This window comes from Sabethes cyaneus, chromosome 1 (genome assembly GCF_943734655.1).
Source record: "Sabethes cyaneus chromosome 1, idSabCyanKW18_F2, whole genome shotgun sequence".
Classification (NCBI taxonomy): domain Eukaryota; kingdom Metazoa; phylum Arthropoda; class Insecta; order Diptera; family Culicidae; genus Sabethes; species Sabethes cyaneus.
The window spans coordinates 25,996,258-26,023,257 of record NC_071353.1 but is presented as its reverse complement, the minus strand read 5'-3'; the positions used below and the strand labels follow the sequence as shown (position 1 = coordinate 26,023,257).

General features: G+C 41.5%; 1 protein-coding gene across 2 annotated transcripts; it reads right to left on the bottom strand.

Annotated features, from left to right (window-relative positions):
* Positions 1-18: 18 nt before the first annotated feature.
* On the bottom strand, positions 19-26,614 carry LOC128737081 (serine/threonine-protein phosphatase 4 regulatory subunit 3). 2 transcript variants are annotated; one of them, XM_053831643.1, is made up of 11 exons: positions 26,052-26,614; positions 16,244-17,057; positions 14,678-14,713; positions 7,669-7,856; positions 6,653-7,597; positions 5,977-6,169; positions 5,651-5,906; positions 5,270-5,536; positions 5,061-5,200; positions 2,420-3,324; positions 19-2,040 (listed from the first exon to the last, which is right to left on the bottom strand). In XM_053831643.1, exons 2-11 carry the CDS (start codon positions 16,353-16,355, stop codon positions 1,951-1,953), a joined length of 3,132 nt encoding a protein of 1,043 aa, XP_053687618.1. In that variant the 5' UTR covers positions 16,356-17,057; positions 26,052-26,614; the 3' UTR covers positions 19-1,950. The 2 variants fall into 2 exon arrangements, with proteins under 2 accessions (XP_053687618.1, XP_053687626.1); XM_053831651.1 differs by lacking the exon at positions 14,678-14,713.
* Positions 26,615-27,000: the final 386 nt, after the last annotated feature.

Genomic DNA, 27,000 nt, shown 5'->3' with positions numbered 1-27,000 from the left:
TTTGTATATTATTCTTCTTTTTTACTTTTTCATCTCACTTTTGCTTTCGTAAAAAGTTGTATTTTTTCCTAATTCCCTTTTTTGTTCAATCATTTCGGCAATGTTTCTCCCAACTATTACATTGGCAACAATTAGTTGTTCGACCCGCGCAAAATTCATTTGATTGCGGGCTTAATAACACAATACGCAACTGATCACTGCTAGTGCTCGTGGAAGCAAATGAAGCGTTCTTTACAACAACATTTCAGCAAAAAGACTCCTTGCTTGTGTGGGTACTACTGTTTACAAGCGAGAAAGGGGATCCGGATACATTGCAAATAATGGCCAAGCAGCCACGATCTAGGGAATTTTATAAGTTGTCTAATGATCAATGATCTTCATCAAACATTTACATCTCGGACTTACCTAGCAATAATTCGTATAGTTTCAATTTTATATATTTCCTACGAGAATTTGGCTTAGTGCTAATTACAGTTAAGTAACTACTATTTACAGCAACTGAAGGAAAAACAGAACCAAATTTCGATTACTCCATTATCCGGTCAGGTCTGAAGGGGAATACTTCTTGTCAAAAAATTCTCCATCAAAGCCGAACATGTTGGAAATGAAAATAAAATGTATAAATGGAATCAAGAGGAAAAAGTAAGTGGAAGCGTACGGTTTCAGCTACCTTTCCCTGGATTTCGTTATTTCCGGAACAGAACGTAATTAAGACCAACCAAGGAAAGAGTCTTTTTGCTCGAAACTGAGCTACCGTATAGGAGTACTGTCGTAAACTGAGCGAGTAAAATCCGCGTCCAAAGGAGAAAATCCCCGAATCCAAAGTGAGAAAATCAGGAAAAGAACCTTTCAGCTTGCCAACATTTTATCGCAGTTGCTTTAAATTTACACTTTTTGCCTGTTCTTAAAAATTTAACATGTTTTAACTCCAGTTTTCAACTTACAATCGTGTTTAATTCATATACGTCCAATTTTTAATTTTGTTCTTCCTTTGGAGTGTGCAGTTTCCTTTTTGTTTTTTCTTTGTGTTGATCCTCACAAAATACATGAATGACAGAAAATTTGCCAGTTAGTGGCAGTTTTAGTGGACTTTCGTTTCTTACTTAACAACGGAATTACCGCTAGAAAAGCTGCTGGTGGCTTCGCTTCTGTGACTTTTTGGTTACAGTAGCAGCATCCTAACGAACGTACTACAAAAAGTTTCATTACGTCCGAATTAGTATCTTTCTCATGCATCGGGAAAGGTTTTCGTTTTCAATTATTATCGTTCGTACCGTTTGACCGAGAGAAGTTTCCCGTCATTCAAGACGTACCTCAACCACTGGCGGTAGTAGTAAAGTAGTAGTTTTCTCGCTGTTTCATTTTATATGGGTTTTGTTTTTTGCTTGTTTCAGTAGTAATATTAATAAGACTTATCTCTACTCAGTTTTTCCGATTTTTCTTCATTCAATTAAATTACAGCTTTAATTATTATCCAGTATAATAATTAAAAATTGTTTGCGTCTCCTGTTCCTAAACACTACGGATTTTTCCTAAACAAAAAAGGAAACGAGTGTACTTCTCCGCCAAACCACCTATTTGGATATCTTTTTGTCATTGTGAGACGTTCTTTTTCCCCCGTTAGCTGTCCGTAAAATTAGCGAACTTCACCTCTAGATACACATGTATTTATAAGATTTATGTATAATTTGTTGTTTCGGTTGTTGTTGTTGTTGTTGTTGTTGTGGTTGATGCATCAGCAGCAAGCGATAAATCATTGTCGGTTGCTGTTACAGCGTCAGTATCGTCAACACATGCAACATGAGCCGGTGGCTGCCGCTGCTGTTGATGATGATGATAATGATGATGATGATTATGATGCTGCTGGTGGTTACTACTATGGTTACGGTTCTGGTTTCTCTGCTCCCGCCGGTGGCGATTGAGCGGCAGGTGATGATGGTGATTACGACGCTATGCTATTCGTGCCTTCTTCTGTACGGGGCTATCACTGTCGTCATCGTCGTCCTCTTCGTCTGAATCTTCCTCGTAATCAACGAGACCCTGGCATACGAAAAAAGAATTTTGAAATTGCGGTAAAACTAAATTTACACCATACAGTAGTGGCGTCTCGATCATATGAGCAACTTGTTCACCTTCATTGAAGACACAGTTCATACCAATTTAGCGGACCTAATCGCTGTCGATTATCCTCGATGAAAAATTTGAAAAGTTAGTGCCGATATGTTCTTACGTTTGACCGACTACCTTCGACCTACCTTTAGTTATTCGAATCCGCGCATTTTTAGTTTTATTACCCATTAATGTATCAAACTTTACAAAAATGTTCAGGAGGAAAACAGAAATTGTAACAATGGCAAACTAGGACTCAAATGATTTAACTCACGAGATGCCACTACTACCAGGGTTCCGAGTCGCTTACCTTCTTGATGCTTCCCACGATTGCGGCCGATGTCGCCGACACAGAATCCATGCCAATATCCGGCTTCGTTACTTCCGGTGCAGAATCGACAGCTTTAGATATCGTCGCTGCGGACGGCACTGACGAATATTTAATATCACCATTACTGCTGTTGTCGCTGGTCGGCGAACTGTTTTCCGGAGCTTCACTGTTGACAGCTTCGTTGCAGTTTTGCCTTACATCCTCTTCCGATTCCTTCACCGAAAGGGTGTTGTCGTGTGATAACCGTTTCGATTCTTCTAGTGCTAGTTCGGGAGTCACAAGAGATTCTATAGGTTCGCTAGGGCAGTTTACCAAACTGCTATTACCGCTGCTCCCGACTTCGGTGGAACTATGCTGGGAATCTGCTGCTGCAAACGATTTGGCCGGACTGCAGCTACGTCCCCCTTCGATAGCATCGGAGATCGCCACGGAAGTGGATGAGGCGGATGCTTCACGGGAGCTGTTGTGTAACATTTCTTCACCAGAGTAAAGCGTGCTCTCCGAATCGGTTAGCGGCAGACTTTCCGTGATCGTGGCGGCGGCACTGGTGGTGGTGGCTGAGGAAGCAGCATAGGACGGGGAGGAGGAAGCAGACGAGCAGGACGTTGAGTTGACGTTTGCCGCCGCTGCTGCTGCTGCTGCTGCTGCCGCCGCTGCTGCTGCCAGCGGATGAACGGGCGATGTCACTTCTGCTGTTACTGCCGACGACGTGGTATTACTGTTGATATCGGTACTATTATTATTCAGAGGAGAGCTCGTTTGAAGCTGCGTTAGCGAAGACTGCTGTGAATTCGTCGTGTTGCTGCCAATACTACTACTGTACTTCGGGCCGTTGACGGAGGTAGCCGTTGGTGATTCAGGGGACTTTTTGTCGAACATTTTACCTGAAATATGAAAATAATCGGTTTTCAATTGTCTCCAGATACGTTTAGTGCTTTGAGGGCTTCCAGTGTTCAACAAAGGTTCTGAAACCCGTGATCTGCTTTGTGTTGACAGGACTTGTTTCTTGTTAAGAGTAGCGTGTGATAAAACGAAAGGAACGATAGACGACTTGGCATCATCATAGCATATGAACCATTAGATTTTGACGAAGAAGTAGAATTCACAAGTTATACAGGGCAGGACACTGAAACACCAAACATCGAAGACGGAAAAATTAAAACCTATAATATCCACCACCAGGTACGGTTCTCAGGTTATGTGGATGATTACAAATGGCAAGAAATATTTTTTTAGAATACTTTAGACATTTTAGTGTAATTAATGAAAGAGTTTACTCGATATTCCACTAAATCAACACTGTAAAACGAATAATGCCATCCTCGACAATCGGCATCATCAGGTGTATAGAGTCAATAGTCGTGAATTAGAGTGTTATTGCACCCAAAATGTGTGTTAATTCTGAATTACCTGGAATACAGTCTATTAACTACGACACGTGTTCAAGTCCAGGGCTCATTGCTGTTCAGATACTACTCCAATCCATCTTCTCAATATTCTTGATTTTTCGTATGCATGCTCCAGCTCTTGACGTTAAACTTCGTGTTTAGATTCATTGTTGTTTCTCTGGTCGTGTCGTTAATTTTTGTATTCTACTAGGACACTCGTAAAAACTTTAGTCAATTTTCTAATACTAATCCTTCTTTTACCCATTTATTTCTTTAGAAAGAAACAGTAAATTCTCACCCTTGACGTCATCGTTCTAAATATAAAAGTTACAAATCTGGAATTAAAGTGCTTGAAAATAACTTTGATCATTAACAGCTCTTCCAGTCTTTGCATAAGTTTACGAAAATGTTTTACTTCCGTTTTTACGATTGATGATAACTGCTAGGAAAGTTTATGTAAGACTCTCTACCTAATGATTGTACGATAGGTGATCCACGACTTTAGCTTATCTGTACAGCCTGTGGAATGAATATATCTTCAAGTGAGGCTGTACAACAAGTAATACATTTCAACTTCCCTACGTCCACATATCAGGAATGCAAATCGCAAGAGTCCCGAAATCAAGAGAAGCCAGATTGATCACCAAACTTATTAACTTTAAAATAATAATTTTACGGTTTTAGTTTTTTATTTCGTTTGGTTTATCTGAAGCATTATGAATAAAAGTTTGATTAAGATTTTAAATTATTTTTCAAATCCGTCAAAAAAGCTGTTGAAAACCAAGTTTTTCCTTAATAACTTTCTTATTAGTAACAAGAAACCAGAATTGGCTTTCTACACTTCGACTCTGACAACCGATAAACGCAAACGAAAGAAAAGATAAAGTTCATCGTGTATTCGAACCAAAAGTCTACCGCGCTAGTAATCAACTTCGAATTAGGAGTGGGTACCTAATCGAGGGAATTTTACTTCATTTTTGGCACACAAAACAGGTAATCCACCAACTAAACTGAATACGAAGCCGTTGGAAATAGATATCCCGATCTAATGTTAAAAATTAAACATTTATTGTCCATTGCATGATCCCAAAAAGGTTCAAGGGAGAGTACCGACCATTTCATAATAACATCGGTATGATGAAAATACTTCTGCAGTATTGTTGCGTCTCGAAGAAGCAAATAAAATTTTGCTTCGCTTTAAAAACTCGGCCATTTTCTCTTTCTACGCTCACCTAAGCTAGTGTCCAGTTCCGGTGATCCGGCCTTGTTGTCGGAAAAGTCTTCCTCCTCGTTAAACCAAATTTCTTCTTCTTCGTCCAGTTGCCGTTGATCCCGTCGATAGCGGCTGCTGTTTCTCAAGATCGATGGTACACTATATGATTGGAAAAATAAAAGAAATGTGTAGTCTACTAAAAGTAACTACGATTATCGTTGATCTCACCTATCCAAACCACCCTTTTCCTTCTCCTTGAGTCGATCCTGCTGCTGTTCGTACTTATTCTTCAGAGTCTTGAACGTCTGCACGTACTGCACATCGTCGAAGATTTTGCCAAAGCTCTCCACAAAGTACGTATACAACGATTTGATATCTTCTATTTTGATGAACTCAAACAGTTCAAGAATCGCCGATTCGAGTAGATTGTACCGTCCGTTATTTCGAATGAAGGCATCTACCACGGATGCGAACAAATTACCTTTGACGATATGCCTGTGGATTACAAAAACATTCATTGAAAATACAACTCGTTACAAAACAGAAAAAAAAACAAAATAAAGCCACCCAGATGGTGCGAGAGTGTAGCATTGAACTGGTTTTACTCGCCTATTATAGAACTCGTCCTTCAGAGCAATGATTTTCCGCAGGAACCGTAGAGCACCTAGAACCAAGAACGTGTGTGTACTCTTCATCAATACCAGTATTCGTCGCAATAGGTCCTTATTGATGATGCAATTTTTGATGTGGTACGTGTGGTGTTCAACACAGAAAGACAACAGTTCCAGCACCAAACCGAGCAGTTGTACCGTATGATAGTCCTCATTGGCCGGTTTGTCGGAAAGAGTGTTTAATAACAGTGGAGCTAGTGAAAAAGTAAACAACAAAAACAATACACTATACTGGCAAGTGCACAAACAATATGTAACACCTACCTGTCAACGTTTGTATGCTGTGTTTGTAGAAAAAGTTTAAAAAGTCTGACTTTTCGGACTTGTTCACCGAGCTCAGCATATTCTCCGGGTCGAGCAGTATCCGCAAGACTCCCATTAGCTGTACAGCTCCACCCAGTTCCGGTTCCGAATCAGACAACATCTGTTCGATCGCTATGTTAATAAGAGTTTGATCCTGAAAGATTCAACAAAACAAATGGTTGTCACGGATTAAAACATCCATTTCAGTAACTAAAATAATTGAAAAAAACTAAACTCGAATTTAATTATCAGCTAGCTCTGAGGTGCAAACAAGTCATCTCACATTCTAACTAACTGAATGGACGCGTGTATATTATCTTCAAATAAGATTACGACCGTCCCCCCGTAACTGGGATTTCCCATGATGTTAACAACAGACACTAACTCGAGTTACAGCTTACCTTCCTTTAAAATGGTTGTTATCAATTTTACGCTTAGAATTATACTAGTCAACAAAATTCGTGAAATTGACCTTCAGTAAGATTCATATAAACTAAATAACAAACAAACTATAAATAGGTAATTCTAAAAGTCGTTTTAAAAATAAGCATTTGATTGGGCTAAAAAGATCAAATCAACCAGTGTTGCTACTGATTAATATAAACTAACGAACATGCGTCATGGTCGGCACACTTACCTCATCGGTGTCCGAGTTGTTGTACTGTTGCAGCGTGTAGTCGCGCACTATTGACGGCGAATACTCGACGATTGTCGTCAGAATATCGATTGATGCAGCCTTCGTTTTCTTATCGTTAATTGCCAGCGTAATCTCCAGTGCCGGCAGGATGCCCAGACTGATGAGTGTTTTGTAAAAAGTCTCCTTGCTCTGCGGTTGAAGATACTGTGCAAAGTTGCAAAACTCCTTCAGGAACAGTATGATGTCCCGTCGCTTGGCGTCGGTCGTGTTAGGATCCGTTAGTAACGTAAACAGGTCGTCCAGGAATTTTTCGTCTTCCTGCACTAACGTAACTATCTCGACTTTGTTGAAGAAGATGAACGAGGAAAGTGTATTCAACATGTTGTCTTCGAACACGGACGGCGTTGGAAGAACAATGTCCTGAATGTACTGTACCCGATACGTTTGGTGGATTTTCGCCAACAGGTCGGTATTGCGGATTGGGATAGCTTCTCTAAATTTAGCTAATTGCTTCAGATACTGTCGGTGCTGCTTGGGTGGATTACCTGTTGGGTCGTATTCTAAACATCCGACAACGTCGAATATCGTATCCTCAGCGAACATTATCTCAAACAATGCGTTCTTGTTAAGTAGGAAAATATTTTTGAAAATCTCGTACAGATAGTGTAGTCCTTCGTGGTTCTCCAGATCCTCACAAATGTGAAACAGATTCAACAGTTTCTTGATGTAATTTTCGCTTTCGATGGCCTGTGCCAACTTATCCTTCCGAATCTGCGACGTTAGGCCGTTGGCAATCGCCTCGGAAATGTCTTCCAAGCGAGACAATTCACAGGGAGGCAACTCGATAGGAGGTGCCGAGTCTGACATGTCTTCGAACCTCTCGTCGCCGTCCGATTCCTCCACGACATCTTGAGTTATTTCGACGGAGGGATCTTTGCCTTGTACCTGAAAGTTTGCACCAGTTGAAGTTAGCTTGTCTAGCACTAGTGATAGTGGCAGAGAAGAAGCCTACAAACCTGACAAATTTTCTCCCATATTTCATCGCACCCTGCTTTCTCCTGAAAACTGAGGGCCAAATCGAAATTGTCGCCTTCGCTCCAGACAATAAGTGTATCTTGCTGTTTGTGATAAATGGTGTCCGGGTGGATTTTACTTTCCAGCAGCATGGAGCCATCGTTCTCAGCGTGGACTAGTAGGGAAACACCTGCAGAGATAACGAATGAAACGTAAGAATACGGGCAGAATATGCGCACATCAATAGCAGTGAATATAACTATTGAAGTTTTATGACCAATTTTCTTATAAATTGAGTTTGTCACTGCGTGTCGTTTTATGCACTGAAAGCTCCTTCCAATTCGGAGCGACATTGGTACCCGAATATCCTAACTTTTCTGCATTTTTTTAAATGTTCAACAAATTTTAAAAGGAATTGTGGGGTCTTACAGTGACGTTTTTTAAAGCTTGTGACGTCTTTAGCTTCAGTAATCAGTTTCGAAATAATAAATAAAAAATCGATTTTTCAAAGTCCAAAAGCTCCTGTACCAAAATTTCATGTTCCTAATCAACTATTTCGTCTCCTGCCGAAAGTAAAACCCGCATCCAATCAGCATGAAGTAACATAAACGACGCAGTTTTCGTAACTATAAAAGCAGCCTGCACAGAGAAATTCATCCATTATACTTTTGACCGTCCAGCCGTTCACAGCTAGCTCAGCGGAATCAAAACAGAAATACTTAATCAGATCATGGAAGCAAATATATAATTTGGTATTTAACTACTGGAGTTTCATTCGTACATTCTTGCTTGGAACGGAATGAAGGTAAATATCACCAGTTCTTTTAAGGACTATATGAAAAGCTAGGATTTCCTCTCGATTGCCGATCCCGTTGCCAAAACTTCGGTGTATACAGTCCACCACGAGATGTCCCCAGTTCCCAGTGGGAACATCAACCTTTTTTGTTTCTTGTGAATACAACCTTGAATCACTCCATTCCGCTGGTATTCGCTTCCTGCTTAGGCCCCGTACAGAGTAAAAGCGACTGCGACCGGACGCGACTTCGCTCACATGTCGCTAAATTCACAGTCTTACTTCGGACGAAAACAAGCTGCGCTTCTAACTACAGCAAAAAAAATCGCTTCGCGTCGCAGTTCGCTTCCACTCTGACGGTACTCTAACTCAAACCCTTTATTCTAAGGGCGCCTATGGCTGGTAAACGGCTGGGTAATGCGTACCATCGGTGCCTTGTGCCCTGGGCATAAAATAGACCCCACAGTGGTTCACGGCACCTAGCAACTCCAACCCCTACCTCCTCGGATACGAGCAACCTCGGTGGAGATCGGGTAACCAACCCCGGTGGAAACCAAGATCGTATGCTAACAAGGGAGGAGAACTGCTTCGAGCTACGTTGGCCCTCCGGTGATACTGTGGGGTTGGTTGCGGGTTTTGCAAGCCTGAACCACTAAAAAAAATCAAAGCAATGGACTCCTTAAGTAATAATAATAACTCGAAACAATCGGCAAAGACCCAGGCGACGAAAACGGACTAACGATTGGAAATTAGGAACATGGAACTGTCAGTCTCTAAATTTGCTCGGAAGTACCCACGTGCTTTCTAAAGAAGTGAAGAGCCGCAAGTTCGATATCGTAGCTGGAAAGAAGCGATGGTATGTACGTATAGAGATGGTCATACATCTACCAGAGCTGCGGCAATACACACGAGCTGGGCACAGCTTTTATAGTGATGGGCGAGATGCAGAAGCGGGTGATCGGGTGGTGGCTGATCAACCCCCGAATGTGCAGATTAAGAATCAAGTGCCGATTCTTTAATATTAGCAAAATTAACGTGCACAGCCCTCACCTCGGAAGTGTCGATGATGACAAAGACGAATTCTACGTGCAGTTGGAGTGTGAATACGACCGCTACCCAAGACATGATGTCAAAATTATCATCGGGGATTGTAATGCTCAGGTTGGTCAGGAGGAAGAATTCAAACCGGTGATTGGACGGTTCAGCGCTCACCCGCAAACGAACGAAAACGGCCTAAGACTTATCGACTTCGCCGCCTCCAAGAACATGGCCATACGTAGTACCTTCTTCTAGCATAACCTCTACCATCGGTACACCTGGAGCCCATCCCCATCACCCATCCAGACAGAATCACAAATCGACCACGTTCTGATAGATGGTCGGCACTTTTCAGACATTATCGACGTCAGCACCTATCCGGGCGCTAACATTGATTCGAATCACTACATAGTGATGATAAGGATACGTCAAAAATTATCTATTGTGAACAACATACGATACCGGCGCTCGCCACGGTATAATCTAGCGCGACTGAAGCAACCGAAGGTCGCCGAAAACTACGCGTTACCTCTCGAAACCGCGCTGCCGGAAGATGGCGAGCTGGATGAAGCCCCTCTTGAGGACTGTTGGAATGCCGTGAAAACAGTCATTAACAAACAGCGTAGCGGAGAATGTCCTAGGGCGTGTGGCACCGAATCGACGTAACGAATGGTTTGACGAGGAATACCAGCAGATACTGGCTGACAAGAATGCAGCGCGGGTACAAATGCTGCGTAGAGCCACCCGTCAGAATGTGAAGCGATACAAACAGAAGCGGAGGCAGCAAACCCCACTCTTCAAGGAGAAGAAGCGCCACCAAGAGGAGAAGAAGCGCCACCAAGAGGAGAAGAAGTGCGAAGAACTCGAACAGCTGTACCGCTTTCACGACACACGGACGTTCTATCAGAGACTCAACGGATCTCGCAAAGGTTTTGTGCCGCGGGTCGAAATGTGCAGAGATAAAGATGGAGGTATCTTGACTGACGACCGTGCGGTGATCGAAAGGTGGAAATAGCACTACGATGAACACCTGAATGGCGTGCAGGCGGAAGACCATGATAGCGGAGGAAGTGACGACATTGGTGTAGCAAGCAATGAAGATGTGCCACCCCCATCGATAAGGCAAGTTAAAGAAGCCATCTAGCGGCTGAAGAACAACAAAACAGCGGGAAAGGATGGCATTGGAGCGGAACTTATTAAAATGGGCCCGGACAAGTTGGCCGGCTGTCTGCATCAACTGATTATCAAGATTTGGGATACGGAACGACTGCCGGAGGGGTGGAAAGACGGGGTTATCTGCCCTATCTACAAGAAAGGTGATAAGCTGGATTTTGAGAACTACCGAGCAATCACTATCCTGAATGCCGCCTACAAAGTGCTGTCCCAAGTCATCTTTCATCGACTATCGCCAATAGATTTGTGGGAAGTTACCAGGCCGGCTTCAAGGAGGGTCGGTCTACAACGGACCAAATCTTCACCCAGCGGCAGATCCTCCAGAAGTGCCCCAAATTCCGAGTCCCCACGCACCACCTGTTCGTCGATTTCAAAACCGCATATGATAGCGTAAACCGACAAGAGCTATGGAAAATATTGGACAAAAACGGCTTTCCGGGTAAGCTTACTAGACTTATCATGGCTACGATGGATGGGATCCAGTGCTGGGTGAGAATCTCGGGTGGATTGTCGGACCCATTCGAATCTCGCAGGGGACTTCGAGAAGGAGATGGTCTTTCCTGCCTGCTATTCAACATTGCGCTTGAAGGTGTTATAAGACGAGCGATCGAAATTCGGGGTACGATTTTCCAATAAATCCTGTCAATTTATCTGCTTTGCTGACGACGTGGATGCTGTCGGCAGAACATTTGAGGCGGTGGAAGATTAGTACACCAGACTAAAACGCGAAGCAGAGAAGATTGGATTGAAGATAAATACGTCTAAAACAAAGTATATGCACGCTGGCGGGACCGAGCGCGACAGGGCCCGATTGGGCAGTACCGTGGTAATCGGCAGGGATGAATTCGAGATAGTCGACTAGTTCGTATACCTTGACTCAATGGCAACAGAGGACAACAATACCAGCCGTTAGATTAGAAGACGTATTATTACCGGAAGTCGGGCCTACTGCGGACTCCACAAACACTTGCGGTCGAACAATTTGAGCGCCCGTACAAAAAGTACACTGTACAAAACGCTAATTAGACCGGTTGTTCTCTACGGGCACGAAACGTGTTCACTGCTAGAAGAGGACCTACGAGCACTCGGAGTTTTCGAACGGCGGGTGCTAAAAATCATCTTTGGCGAAGTGTAAGAGAACGGTGTATGGAGGCGAAGAATGAACCACGAGCTCGTGCGTCTCTACGGTGAACCAAGTATTCAGAAAGTGGTTAAAGCTGGACGGATACGTTTGGCAGGACATGTTGCTAGAATGCCGGACAACTATCCTGCAAAAATGGTTTTCGCATCAAATCCGGTAGGAACAAGACGAAGAGGGGCACAGCGAGCGAGGTGGCAAGACCAGGTGAAGCGAGATCTTCCGAGCAGTGGGTGCCCGCGGAACTGGAGACCAGCTGCCATGGACCGAAATAGATGGAGAAATTATACTGCGCAGGCCTTGTAAGATTTCGCGAAATGGTTCACAGCCTAAGCACATTTCTAGACAGAGTAAAATCAAATAGGTATATTGCAAATTAATGACATGCACTCAACATGTTCGGTTATGAAATAAACAAATACTGCTGTCTGATACGCCTAACTGAAAGTGTATCTGTGACAACGGTCTTGGCAACTTGGAAGATTGACTGGATCATTCTCTGGCAACTGATTGATTATTGTTTTTTTTTTTTGTATAAAAATATCAACAGCCTTATAACCCTACTGATACACTGAATCCAGAATGTACGGGTTGGGGCCAGAAATGGAGTTTTCAGTCGCTCCCGACTAACGTTGAAGTCTAAGCTGGGTACAAAGCGATTGAAATGGCATTGCAGACCGGTGATTGCGCTAAAGCTGCTGTAGTTGCTTCACCGATGCGCTGCCGCTGGAAGCATATCTGTCCCATGTTACAAAATACGAAAATGAGAAAATGGCACTCAAAGTTGAAAAACTGATTTTTCTAAACTTATTTAATTTTGATGTTATTATTTGTCCCTCTTTGAGATAATGTTGAAAAACTTCACACAATTTTGTATTCAATTTGAAAACATTTCATATGAAAAGGTATATGCAACGAGACAAATATGCGTTCATTTTTCCGGTGGGACAAATTGTCTTCAAATTTTTTCCAGGTTTTCTAATATAAACACCATGTTTTCGATTCATATTATAACATACATATTTATATAATTATAACGTTTGACAACAAAATGTCGAAAATGACAAAATGTAACATGGGACAGTTATGCTTCCACCGGCAGTGCGGCACGCGCAGAAATGGACCATTACGTGGAACACGACGTTGAGGTTCACAGTAAAGATGGGCAATTCACTCTCGTGGTCAGCAAATCGGCGACAGCTATTGCTCTGATCACATCGCGATGAATATTCAAGCGGTCAAGATCGATGAATCTGCGCTGTTGTTCATCGCAGGGCAGCTGGAAGGGGTCGTCCCAGGGCAATCTGCGAAGAGCGAAACAGATGAATCTACGTTGCCCTAACTCGATTCGGTCAACTCCATTTTGGTAATTTTGGTGTGAAGTCCTCACTGGAGCACAGTGCCCAAGACTGGACCAGACAAGAGCGCAGCATAGAGCTTTGAGAAAACAGATGTTGTAGAAGTTCTTGGCAATCCGCAGGATAAATCCCAGGTTCCAGCAGGCTCCTATCGACAATTTAAGCGATGTGCTGTTTGAAATAGAGCTTAGAGTCAAGCAGTGTTCCCAAGTTCTTAACACAGTTTTCGCGGCGTAAAGGCACTTCTGATAGAATGTAGTCGAAGACTAGAGGGTTTAACTTCTTGGAAAATGTAATTGCGGATGCAAAGCAAATTGCAAAAAGTTCGTCTGGATACGATCAATCGCTTTCAATACCATACCCGGAGCCTTAACGTTGTGTCGCATAAAACCAAGCAATATACTTCTGTGTTCATTAATTGTATAATATATAGATCGCTGATATACGTTCCAGACAATCCGATCCCATATTATATCAATGGAGAGAACAGTGCTGCAGCGACTGTATAATGTTATTTTGAACTTTTACTGTTAACGCACATCGACATTCGATAGTAGTGGCAATGACACAAAAAATTATATTGAGAAAGGTACGAAGTTCACTCTAAGAAATGGTTCGGCAAATAGGAGTAAAGCTATTCAGTAAACCACGAGGAGAATTCGATATGGTCCAATTGCTCAATGACAAGATTGTGTGGCACAGTATTAAATGTTTTCACAAAATAGAATTCCAGTGCACTTGCTGCATAGCTTAATGCCGCTGTCGTTTCTACAGTAATGCTATCACCAGTGAGCACTTTTCCACCAAAAGTGTTCGTTTTTGATTTTTTCACTACACTTTTTCTACACTTTGTTTGCATCGACTGCGCCCGAACCAAAACGAGCGTAGCTGATGGGTAGTTCGGAAAACACTGAAGTCTTGTGATAGCTATCACATGTTACTAGATTTGATGTTATTGAGCGATGCTTTACGAAAGCGTGCTGACTAGTGATCGGTTCAACAGCCTTCAACAGCAAGTTATGTGGATCAATATTTCAAATACTTTGTGTCTTTGTCTTGTGAATTGAACTGTGGGCGCCTTCTTCCATATAACTGCGAATGTTCTGTCCTGAAACGTGCGACATTAAAAGCAGCGACAACTGGTGACGTAACGAAGGGGCACACATGCAGAAAAATTGGAGGCAGCCCGTTTGCTCCGGTTTCTTTTGCTGAGTCGAGAACTTCTGGCACTGCGTCTGTATAAAACTGTATAAGTAACTCATTGATATTATTTTTCGGAACAGTTAATGTTCAAAGCCGTTTTTCCGCAAGTTGTGCCTTGAAGTTGAGCGATGAAGGAACATTGTTACCAGCTGTCCATTTCTTAATGAAATCCCAGAACCGCGAAGGATCCTATTTGACGGCTGACTAAATCCTGTGCAGAGTGCTTTCATGTGTTGTAAAAAAAGTTTTGTACCGGTGAATGCACATAAAAAGGTCTTAAACTTAAAATTTTCCTTGAACAATCGCACCTTTCAAAATCAAACAATCTTCTTCGGGGGTAGGATCTGAAAAAACAGGAAAATATTTTTGCTGTTTGAAATGAACTACAAATAACTTCATGTGAAGATAATGTTTACTATAGAGAGTAGGGTAACCAACCTATTTTGGATCCCATCAGCAACTGTACATAATTTGGACACTTCTATTTGATTTTGCTGTAAGTGTCCAAATTATGTACAGCTGGGGCACTGGGGTGTGAGGTCCAAAATACGTTGCTTATCCCAAAACTCGTTGAAACGGGGCCACTACTGACACGAGGTCTTCAAATATTGTACTTTTGTACTGGATTGGTTGGAAATGAGAATGGCCTTAAAATGAAAATTGGTTGGGGGGCTCTCGGCGAAGACGGCGATTTTTTTATAAAATCCAACATGGCGACCAAATTCAAGAAGGGCGCCAAAAACTATTCACTCCACTTGAAACCCCAGTTCATCTTCTTTACAGAACCGTACCATTATTTGTTTTATTGCAAATTTAGAAAATATCACATGATATAGATCTCAAGGTTTGCTAAAAATTTCACATTTTTTAAACTGTTGAGCCCCTTGGCGAACGAGGGGTCCACTGTTTCTAGGTATAAAAATAGTCAGTCTCATTTTTCAACCATTTTCAACCAATCAAGTACAGAAGTTCTAATATTTGAAGACCTCATGTCAGTAGTGGCCCCGTTTCAACGAGAATTACTCAGAGTATAAACCACTCCACACAAACGACGAATATTTTGTTTAAATAACCTAGAGGCAGCGCCGAAGCTGTATGCAGCAGAAATAATACTAATAATGTCAATCATCATCATCATCAAATGCTTCAGCTCAACCTCCAGCTTTTTCATTCTTGTCACTGACGTCTCCATAGAGTTTTGCACGGGCGAACATAACCTCGCTTTTTTGACGTCTATCAGTGGTTTGTTTACATGCGGGTTAAAATGATAAAAGTGAATATTGTTAAAGGCGTCTGCGGCAGGTCAGAAAAGCACAAAAATTGCCATTCCAAGTAGTTTGGAGGAGAACACAGCTGGACAAGCCGCTTTTGAGACGTTTAACTCGAATTTATGAATATCGCGTTTCCAAAATTCGCCTAACAGAAAGTAAACAAACCCCGAATGGATGTCAAACGGATGAACCGCATTCATTCGTGACGTCAGCATGCAAAACCTTATGGATTTCTTAGCGCAGCCTCTACAGATGTCCTAAAGTTGTGGATCACCTGGGCTACCGTGGGACAGAGAAAGTTAAATGTGACTCTGTGCGTGTTATTGCCACAAGCATGTTATCACAAAATTCTTTTCGTGAGATGTGCCTCGAAATTACTAGTAGAATCAATATATATATATATAGAATGTCAGTGTCGCCGCAGTGTGTGAGTGCTCAAGATTTGAAACGGGAGCTTGGCTGTCAAATGTTCCCGTTCCCAAGATCTGAACCAGTGAAACATGTTTGCCGCAAAAATCTCCTTGAATACCAGCAACACTGACATTCTTTATACATTGATTCAACTAAATTATTAGAAGAATTCATAGAATATAGGAATCTTACCTTTAACTCGATCTACGTAGCTGGAAGTAACATGGCCAGTGCCCCGATCGTCCCACTGTCGATCTGCATTCAGTGCGTAAAGTTTGACCCGGCGTCTGGTATCGGTGGTCATGTTTCGTCTGGCACCGGGCTCGCTGTTGGTGCAGTTGCTGGTGTTGCTACTGCCGCTATTACTATTATTTCGACTCGATGAGTGCGGCGTTTCTTGCTGATCGCCGGTAGTAGTTACGTTCGTCGCCGTCGACGCCGCCGTTGTCGGATGATGGCGGTGGTGATGGTGGTGACGGTGGTGATGATGCCCAGAAGAAATCTTTTTCTTTCTTTTCTTCAGAATTCTGTATCGAACTTTACCTATGCTTTGCTCAATTTTTAATCACTTGTTTTACCAATGCTTAGAAACGTGTAAAACTTGCCGGTATTCTATCAGTCCCTTTTCAGACTCACTGGTTTAAAATGCACACTGCGACACTGACAGAGACACTCACTAATGTTGTCGGAAATATGACGAAAGTGTTAATCTTATTCACTAGCCAAATGGACTCTTTCAGAGTTACTTTTTTTAAATAAATTACTTATTTGTCAAGATAATCATAAATTACTCTATATTGATGATACGTCGGCAGGACGATGATTAATGTTTTGCACTACTCGATTAGCCTTGTGCGTGAATACTTTATGGAGATAGTTTTGTTCGCTTTCACAGACAACGAAACAATTTCCTACATGGACGCATCGAACGGTTGAACTGTTGTTATCACTTCAGGCATCATATACGCTCGAAAGGATTGGATTCTGAATGGAGCTAGGCGAGAATCTAGAATAGTAAACAGAAACAAATTTTCATACGGTTAAATTAAATGGAATCAGGCAAAAGTAAAGACAATGCAAGTAATTTCCTAAACCCCTAATTGGCAAAGTAAAAAGTAAAGCTTAAATTGTTTTATTGTTATATAATATATTGCTGTAGTATGCGAAGGATCGGTTTTAGTGTTCACTCAATCATCATCATTATCTGTTGTGTCAACTGGACTGCGTTTGAGGAAGGCAGATTTCGCTCCACGTCCTAATATTTCCCGCGTCCACATTAGCAGACACACACTCCTCCTGCTCGACGGAGTGGATAGTGTATCAACGAGCTCCAATAGCGCTAAAGATCAGCACACTGGTAAAGGTTTGAAACGAACACGCTCAGTGGATAATCAACAACCGTAGACAAGAAGGAAAACAAAATCTGCGAAATGGTTTATTACCGTCTCGACAGACACCACGGAACGAAAAACCTGTCTTGCTACTTCTGCCTCCTGCGCGTACGCGTACGCCCGTTGGTGTATGGGTTACATTTCCGAGGTAGAGTTAGCTTGCTTTGTACACCGAAGAATATCAACAAGCAAGACGCAAAGAGCGCCCTGCATACTCTCATCAAGTTTCACAGGCAGAAAACTTTCTTTTTTTTTCAACTCTGTGACCGAAACAAAAACGAATTCTTAGTGCCGTTGTCGTTGGGTTAGTCTAAACGCCCGGAAGGGATACTATTAGGCAAATATTCTTCTAATTCTTCTATTAGTGTAAATATAACCAACCCGGTATTTTTACTTAGCTAAAAGTAAACCCAATTTCAGGGATATTTTGACTTCTCCAAAATCAAAGCAAAACAGTTCTCGTCAAATAGTTAGAAACTGTACAAATCCAATTAGCACTTTTCACTTAATGCAACAACTACTGGTTTAACATTCACAAGCTCATCACAAACATTGACTTTGTTGTCGATAGAATGTTTGCTATGAAAAAAACTTTATTGTACGTTTTATAATTATACAGGGAAATGTCTGATATGATCTAAGTGTCCGATCACATAAAAGTCAATAAATACCAGCTTTATTACATCTATTTTCCGTTTATTGTGGAGAAAAACAATATTATTTAACTAAAAAAAAGTACAAAGCAACAAAATGTGCGCTGCGAACCGAGAAAACCTAGGAAGAAAAAGATTCTAGAACACTTTAAACCTCCAACCCACATCTTATGGGTCTAGTCTTTGCAGGTTTACTGTAGAATAATTGAATAAAATTCTATTCACATGTTTGTTGAGCGTGCTGGCAATGCGGAATCCATGCCAAAATATAGGCGGCAATTCCTTCTACAAGGCACATTGAGATTGACCCGTGGTCTTCCTCGCAAACAGTGCGGTAGATTTCATGACGGTTCTGGCTTTCTACGGCTTTCAAATCCGTTTTGGTCCATTTGACCACCCCGAAGCTGTATGTCAACAGCGGCACGGCAAACGTGTTTATGGCCTTGATCTTGTTGCCGGCCGAGAGAAAAGTCTTCATTATACGGTTGTTACGATGCAAGAAATTTTCCTGCAGTTCTTTCTTGATCATCGTGTGGTGAATACCCTTTAGTTTCAGGAATCCCAGGTATTTGTACGATTCACCTTCAACCATACTCCGAATCTCTTCTCTAGGGTTGACGCGGAAACTTTCGGCGCCCATAACTTTACCCCAGTGAATATAGACGAGTCGACATTTGTCGATGCCCAACTCCATTCCACAAACAGCTTCAAATCGTCCATATAGAAGGTGTGGGTAATTTTTGTTCTCGTTGTCCCACTCCTCAACTTGTAGCCATAACTGGTTCGGTTAAGTGTTCTGCTAAGGGAGTTCATCGCGAGGCAGAACCATAGAGGACTAAAGGTGTCACCTTGGAAGATCCCCCTTCTCATGCTAAGAGTTCTGAACCGTAACACTGTTGCTCCGTCGGTAATGTACAGCGATGTGTTCCACATTCTCATTGCGTGTTTCATTAGCCTGATGACGCCATTGTCTATTTTATATAATTCCAGTACCTTAATGAGATACGTGTGTGGTACGGAGTCGTATCCTTTTTTATAGTCGATGTACGCCATACCAAGGTTTCATTTGTTTTGGCTTTGGCTTGCCTGACCAACAGTAACTGCATCGATGATGACTTGGTCTTTGCAGCCTTGTGTGTTTTTTCGACAGCCTTTCTGTTCTTCTGTCATCACTCCGTTGGTATCACAATGGTCCTGCACATTACTACTAATTACCGACGATAGCACTTTGTACAGACTTGACAAGCATGTTATTGGTCTGTACATATTTGACTGGATCAGCTGTGTTTCGGTCCTTCGGTAGAAGGTAGGTTACCCCCTTAGTGATGAATTCTGGGAGTGTTCGGGGGTCTCTTAAGACCATATTGAAGCATACCGCAAACCGACCGCGAATTGTGGAGAACTTTCTATACCAGAAATTTCGGACAAAGTTTGGTCTAGGTGCGGCCCAATTCCTAGTATACCGTGTAGCCTCACGAATATCCTGGGCGGTCAATACTTTAGAGTTGACAACTTGTTCCCCTCCTTCTTCTTGGAATTTACAAAATGCCAAAATCGCTTTGGATTCCAGCACAGAGATGCATCTACAGCACAGCCGCACCCTCCTATTACGTAGTCTAATATATAGTTACGTTGCGGTCTTCTAGTTTTACTTTTCAGACACACACAGCACACTTATTCAGCGACAATATTGTTTTTGTGTGACTGCTCTTTGTTTCTGTCACAGAGAAGATGACCGGCTCTGGAGAGCAAGAGATGGAGTCAAAATTTGCTTTCACATTGGATTCGATTTGTCCTCGTCCGGTCTACTGTTGCAATTCCTCAGACGTAACAGCAGATCAGCCTCCCAGTTGGCCTCGAGGTACGATGCTGGTCTAACAAGTCATTCGTCGTATGTTCGAATCTCGGCTGGGTGAGGTTGTTAGTCAATTATAGGATCGTAGCACTAGCCCCGCAATTGTTCTGTACTCTAACAGCTGACTGCGAAGTCTGGCGTATGAAAACAGAAGGTCAAGTTCCGATAACAGAATGTAGCATCTAGGCTTTGCTTTGCTTTAACAGCAGAACAGCATGACCAGCCTACACGGAACGTGAGCTAAGCTTGACATACAGCTTGAATTGTACTTTAGTACAGCGACCACGGGAACTTTGAAAAACTTCCTGTAATCTGAATCGGAGGTAAACTCGGATTGGAGGTAAACTTGGTGGTGCCATGAAGAGTGATATCTGCTTGAAGCTTGAAGCTTCTTGTAGACGGGACTCTGACGATGAGCGACGGCGTTTACTGTATTCCCAACCAAGTTTTCTAGCGTCAGTGACTCCGGCCCCATCACAGCTTACTTACTTATTTATGTGTCCATGTCCGCCGGTCCGGCAGAACAAAGGGATGAAATCAGAGATCTCCACTGGTGACGGTTACCCGTCATGGCTTTTACCTGTCGCCAGGACAGGTTCTCGTCTACAGTCCGGATGTCGTTGGCTAGGCAGCGTCGCCATGAGCCTCTGGGTTTGCCTCTTCTACGCTGTCCTTGTGGATTCCAGTCAAGTGCTTCTCTGCAAACCTCGTTCGCTCCTTTCCTCAAGGTGTGTACGATCCACTTCCACCTACGTTCACGAATGTCTGTCTGTGGCTATCGGCCGTTGATGACAGCGACGATGGAGTTTCTCATTGAATATCCAGTTATCAGGCCACCAGGCACAAATGATGTATCGCAGCCTTTGCAGTTTTTGCGTTGTCTCCGCTGAGACGCACCACGTTTCGCAGGCATGCAGCAGTACGGATTTAACATTTGAATTAAAGATTCGGGTTTTCGTACGTAGAGTGATCTGGTTTGAGCGCCAAATGTTTCGCAGACCTGCAAAGGCACCCCTGGCCTTCCTGATCCGTGCGGCTATATCAGTCTTGGTACCACCATCGGGCGTTGTCTGGCTACCAAGATACAGTCAACTTTCGTTCGTTGGGCTATCTTTAACTGGGCTACGTTTTAATCGGGCTCCCGTTAATTGGGCTATAGCCCATCTAAAACGAAGTCAAACGTCATTTCTGACAGCGTATTTTTTCTTCCGAGGGGCTCTTGAATATAGTTCATTTAAGTTTGGAAAATAATTTATACAGAAAATATTGAAATTAATTGAATGGAACACAATTGCATCATATCGTTTTCCGATCACTTATGAACTTGACCCTCCTTTTTTTAGCATCACGGTGAAACAGTTAAAAATGCCAATATATATTAACATTGTAGCATGAAATTCAGCTATATACTTATTAAACAATCTAGAACTAAATTTCAACAATGAAAAGATTAGGTTCCACTTTGATTCTGTATTTAATATAAGTGTATATTTTTATAAACCTTTCTGCGACGATTTCGACAAAAACAATCGATATATCCCTCGGTTTTGACATCTCAGCCCAATTAACGAAAGTCTTTCACTAAACGGGCTAAGAGCTTAGTGCAATTAGCGAAAGTTGACTGTATTGAAAAGCATCTACCTGCTCAACTTGTTGTCCCGCTACTGTGAAGTTGGTGGAATTGTCATTGTTCACTACCATAGACTTAGTTTTCGTGTCCTTGACTGTGAGATCTGCTGCCTGCGAGCTCTCGGAGAGGTCATCTAACTTGCTCTGCATATCGTTTCGGCGTTGTGCGAGCAAGACAATGTCGTCGGCTAGGTCGAGGTCATTTAGCTGCTCCTTCGTTAGAGGATTCCAGGGCAATCCTCGATTTGGTCTACTGTTAATTGCTTTAACTAATATCTCATCCATAACGATGAGAAACAGAGCGGTGATAAAATGCAGCCCTGTCTCACGCCAGCAGTAACCCTTATGGGGTCGGACAAGACGCCGTCGTGCAAAACCTTGATCGGCCAGCACGGAACCCAGCTTGCTGCCGCCGGAGAGTAGCGTCGATCTTCTCCTGGATCCGGTTGAGGATTACCTTACAGAGTACTTTGAGAGTAATGCAGAGCAACGTGATGCCACGCCAGTTACCGCATTCAGTTAGGTCACCTTTCTTAGGGACTTTGACCAATATGCCCTGCATCCAGTCCACCGGAAAAGTTGCGGTCTCCCATATATTGCTGAAAAGCTGATGCATCATCTGAGCCGACAAAGATGACTCAGTTTTGAGCATCTCGGCTGAAATACAGTCTATCCCTGGCGCTCTATTGGATTTCATACTCTTGATGACTGCTACAATTTCATCCAGCGAAGGCGGTGGCTCCATCACAGCCTGAAGCAGTTAGTGTGGATTTTTCTGCTTTAAGTTTGCCAGGCGGATATCCGCGTTGCGTAGTGAATGAAGACCACAAGTTTTTTTTTAATAAAACCCTTCTCGATTTTTTACTTAGGTCTGTCCCAAAAAAAATTTACAAAACAAATCTAGCCTGACGTTTGAAGAGCAAACAAAACCAGTGAGAGTTTATTTCCATATAAGGCCTATGCTAGTAAGTCTGGCAACAAGTGACACTCACGAAGTTTGTTTACATTTGCAGACAGGACCTATTCAAAAATCAACTGGATATGTACATTTTGTTTCTCGTATAATTTTAAACTACGCTGACTGAAGGAATTCTGCATTAGTAGGCAAGGCGATGCTTAAAACATACTACGCGATGCTTTCCAATGCAACTAAGCGTATGTCAAAGGTAAACAAGTTATCAACCCTGGGCTTGAAAAATGAATAAAACAAATCGGCACGCGACACATACAGCAATTATCGCTAACGCATATTGTATTTACTACTGCTGGCTATGTACCGCATGCACTTGCCAATGCAACATCTATTTTGTATGTGATCTCCAACTGACGTAAAAAACATGTACATACAAAATTACCGTTTGTGGAACAACCACAATAATATATAAATACTTGATATCGAATGTAAACGAAACGTAGATTTCAATGTTGGCAAACTGCCAAAAAAACAACGTGTAAATATAAACAAATGCCAACTTAGGTACGGACCCATTTATTTATTTATCCAGTCAGCTGACAATTTGTAATTCAGATTCACGTCAAATGCTAATTAACTTTTTTTTACCGTCAATATTTTAAATTGGCTTTTAGTATTACATTTTAGTTGAATTTTGAGTGCATTACCAATAGTATGCGTACGAGGGTAGCGTCCTGCCTTAAATACTGAACTCGCAAGAATCAAATTATCACAATTACCGAAACCAACGGGTCGGAAAAATTCTCACGACCATTCCGCTTCTGAAAAAGCTTCTTTCTATCTATCTAACCTTCAATTCCTAATCGCAAATACTATCAGACCCGTCTTCACACAGCAGAGCACTAGCGACGAGTTTCCATAGTATTCACTTGACTTTGACCGTAGGTGACGTAGCACAGTATAGTACCGTCATTTCTGCACACTTGCCGTGTGACGTAGGCGCCGTACCTGCGCTAATATGAGTGCTTGTAAGTTTCATGAATCACACGTTCGTTCGATGGTTGGTCGTGTTTGCTCTTTTACACCACTGCATAGATGAATTAAGAATGGACTGTGGGAACGCGTGTTCAAACATAATCGGCCGCTACGCTGTTGTGAAGAATCGAAGGAATCACCGTAGACTACGAGAAAGGTTAGAAATTATAATGTAATGATTACGTACTTTGGCAATTTTGACAAACCAAACGAGCACAAATCAAATATTACTAAGAATACTAATGTTTTTCACAATGTCTTCAACGTTCGAAAATTGATGAACATTCAAAAAATTAAACAAAAAATCATTTTTGATCCGGTTCATCGTTTGGCACGAAATGTTTGATTAGTGAATAGAAATTCTGCACTCTGAAACCCATATCCAATTGATATACATAAGGTTTTCATACCATTAGCTTATTATGTGTACTTATAGAACATTGATGCTATTGATTTCAAGAACTTCCGAATTGTGCCGGTAATCATGTGCTTTTTATTTACATGCATCGTTCTCATCCAAAATTTACTCATTTACACAACAAACTGTGTCTAACAAATTATCTCGAAATGCGAACCTTTGCGTTACAACTATTTTGCATTAATTCATAGGTATTAAATTCAATAGAATACTTTTTCAACGAAGAAATAAATCACCATCAATCACTATGAAGCTCACATCAAACGATTTCATTTTATCGTGTCTATTACTGCATAATCCTCGTGGATGATAAGAATAACACTATTGCAAATATTTTCAAGCCGAAAGAAGTCGAATTATTTTTCACTAGCCTCTGATTACACAAGCAGAAAGCGTACATTTTTGCAAAATGCTGCAGAAAACACGCCTAAAACGTTCGTTCTTGTTTTGAACCGATGCTTTTTGCTTACAAACACTAACTTATGTTGATTCATTCCGTGGTCTGTTAACACACACAATTGCAAACGCCCATGGTTCAATTCGCGCACACGCTGGAACATAGTTCAGCACTTTTATTATTTACCTCGAGTGAGCAGCGCTCGTCAGACTCGACATTACACAGGTAAGGCAGTGATGGCAGACATTAGATAGTTTAATAACATTTTCCCCATTTATTCCATTTTTGTATCAAAAAAGAAAAAAAAATGATACTACAGCAAAGTTTGATGGTTTCAAACTAATGAGGTGAAGCTAAATACATATAGTTCACTTTTTTCGCTTCTAGTAGCACAATCAAACAACAGAGTAAAGATCGATGTAAATGAGCAGCCAAATATCATTCCGCAGACATTAAAATAAACCTTTACCTGAAGTTGCACAAACACACAAGAGTGAAAAAAAATCAAAGACATTTTTCTATATCTGGTTATAATTGCTTTATACGCAGCTCCAAAAAGTTGAAGCAAGAAAAATCCGACTAATCGAAAATGAAAATCGATTCTCTTCGTTTAAGAGAGTGGGGTCCACAGTATAGGCATTGCTTGAATTGTTTTTGGACGTTAATATTTTAAAATAATAGTTTTAAACGTGCATAACATACAAATCAGTCATTCCAGAAATCTAACCGAGTAATGTAGTAAGGTGCTTTATTTTGCATTTGTAATTCGTAATTTATTCATGATTTATTTTGACGAAAACCAGTCAGTTCCATAAAACTTTTACTCAAGTATTTTTTAAGTATATTTAAAATAGAAAATTGAGTTTCTTACAAGTAAAGCCAACATTACATTCTAGAAATTTGACCTCTTTTTAATACGCTTCGCAGCGAGCTGACAGAGCACAAGACAGTTACGGAACTACTGCTACGATTCTATTAGATTTATACCCTTTTCAAACACCGAGATTCGAGCATACGACGACTGCTTTGGGCCAGTTTCGTACCTCGAAACTAAAAGGGGAAAAATTTCGCATGGATATACAAAATATTATTTAATTGAGATTTAAATGAATATTCTGTACACTATTCTTTTTTTATTGATTGCTGGCACCACTTTCCAAGTAAACTTCACGTTCTCACACACACCACCAAAAGCTCTAAACAAAATTCAAAGGCCGAAATGCCAGATGAAAAGTATTTTTTTCACAACAAATATTTATGTGAACACTACAAAATATATAAAAACGTTCTTAATAATCAAATTAATGCCTTTATTTGGAGGTCAGTTAAGAAATTCACGACTGAGATTCACAATATTTGAGAATTTCCTGGTCGAAAAACATTCACGTATGAACACTTGTAAATCTGGATTATATCACCTGGCATCCCTGTGCCAAAGCAGCGACGAGGATAGAAGATACTCGAAGAAGCTACTGTTGTACTATGAACAAGAGAAATAAAAACATCATCAGAAGCACAAACTTTTCCATCACGGTAGCAAGAGTAAGACGGAATATGCGCTACTCAATGAAAAAAAAGAAGGAAAAGCAACTATAAAACAAGAAGACACATTAAAAGGGAAGCTTTGGTCGCGAAAAAGCAAGTCTCGCAATCATTCCCCACAAAATTGTAAAACATTTTCTTCGTATTCGTAAAAACATACTACTCACCAAAGGGCTGAAAACAATGAATCGGTTTTTCGGTTCAACCGCTTTTCTTCTCGCCAGAAATCCAAACCGAGTACGTAACAAGAACCACGAAAAAGTTGCTTCCAGACAGATTTTCTTCTTTCTCTTCTTATTTGACTCACGACCGATATAATCGAACACCGTTTCTAACCCTTCAGTGTGGAAAATTCACACCGGTAGTTATGCACCTAATCAGAGGAAAATCGGGTTTTCAAAGAATTACCGAATATTTTCGACACTATTCGTTCGGACCAGTCAAGGGCGAACCGTTGAGAGATGGAGGAACACTAAAATTCTTCTTCTTTTCCACTTGAAAAACTCCACCGCACAGCAGGAAAGGTGAAACTTTTTCGCCCTGTGGAGAAAAACTGGCTAGTTAACACTTCCGGCAAACGGATGGCCAGTTGACGATCCCACAAGACTTCCGTGTACAACTTTACGTATAAACGACAAGTTTACGCACTTCTGCTTCCTGTTATATCGCAATGCGTTGGCTAACAATCAATTTTCCGCAGTAAAAATTTGCTCATTGACGTGCTCGCGAAACTGAGATCACAACATTCACCGCCATCTTGGATTCATCAATAAATAGCTTTGTGGCTGCGATTCGATGAAGAAAAATTTAATTTCAAAAAAGCTCACTGCCAGTTTATCTATCTCTTTCCTACATATGCGAGTGTAAGCAAGAAAAGATGACTCCCCGACGAAAGTAGCACACTGCGTTTAACGAAGCTTTCAAGTCGCCTGTCGAAAAGCGAAAACAGTTTTAACGAAAGTAACTGCAAAATATTACGTAACACGTGGTACAAAAAGAACAAGTTGGCAAATATTACGTAACGTAGTAGTGGGTGGGGGTTTGTTACAAGTTGTTAGGATGGGGAAGGGGCTTTGAGATTGACGTTACGTGATTTCGTATTGAGCTGTTTGGCAA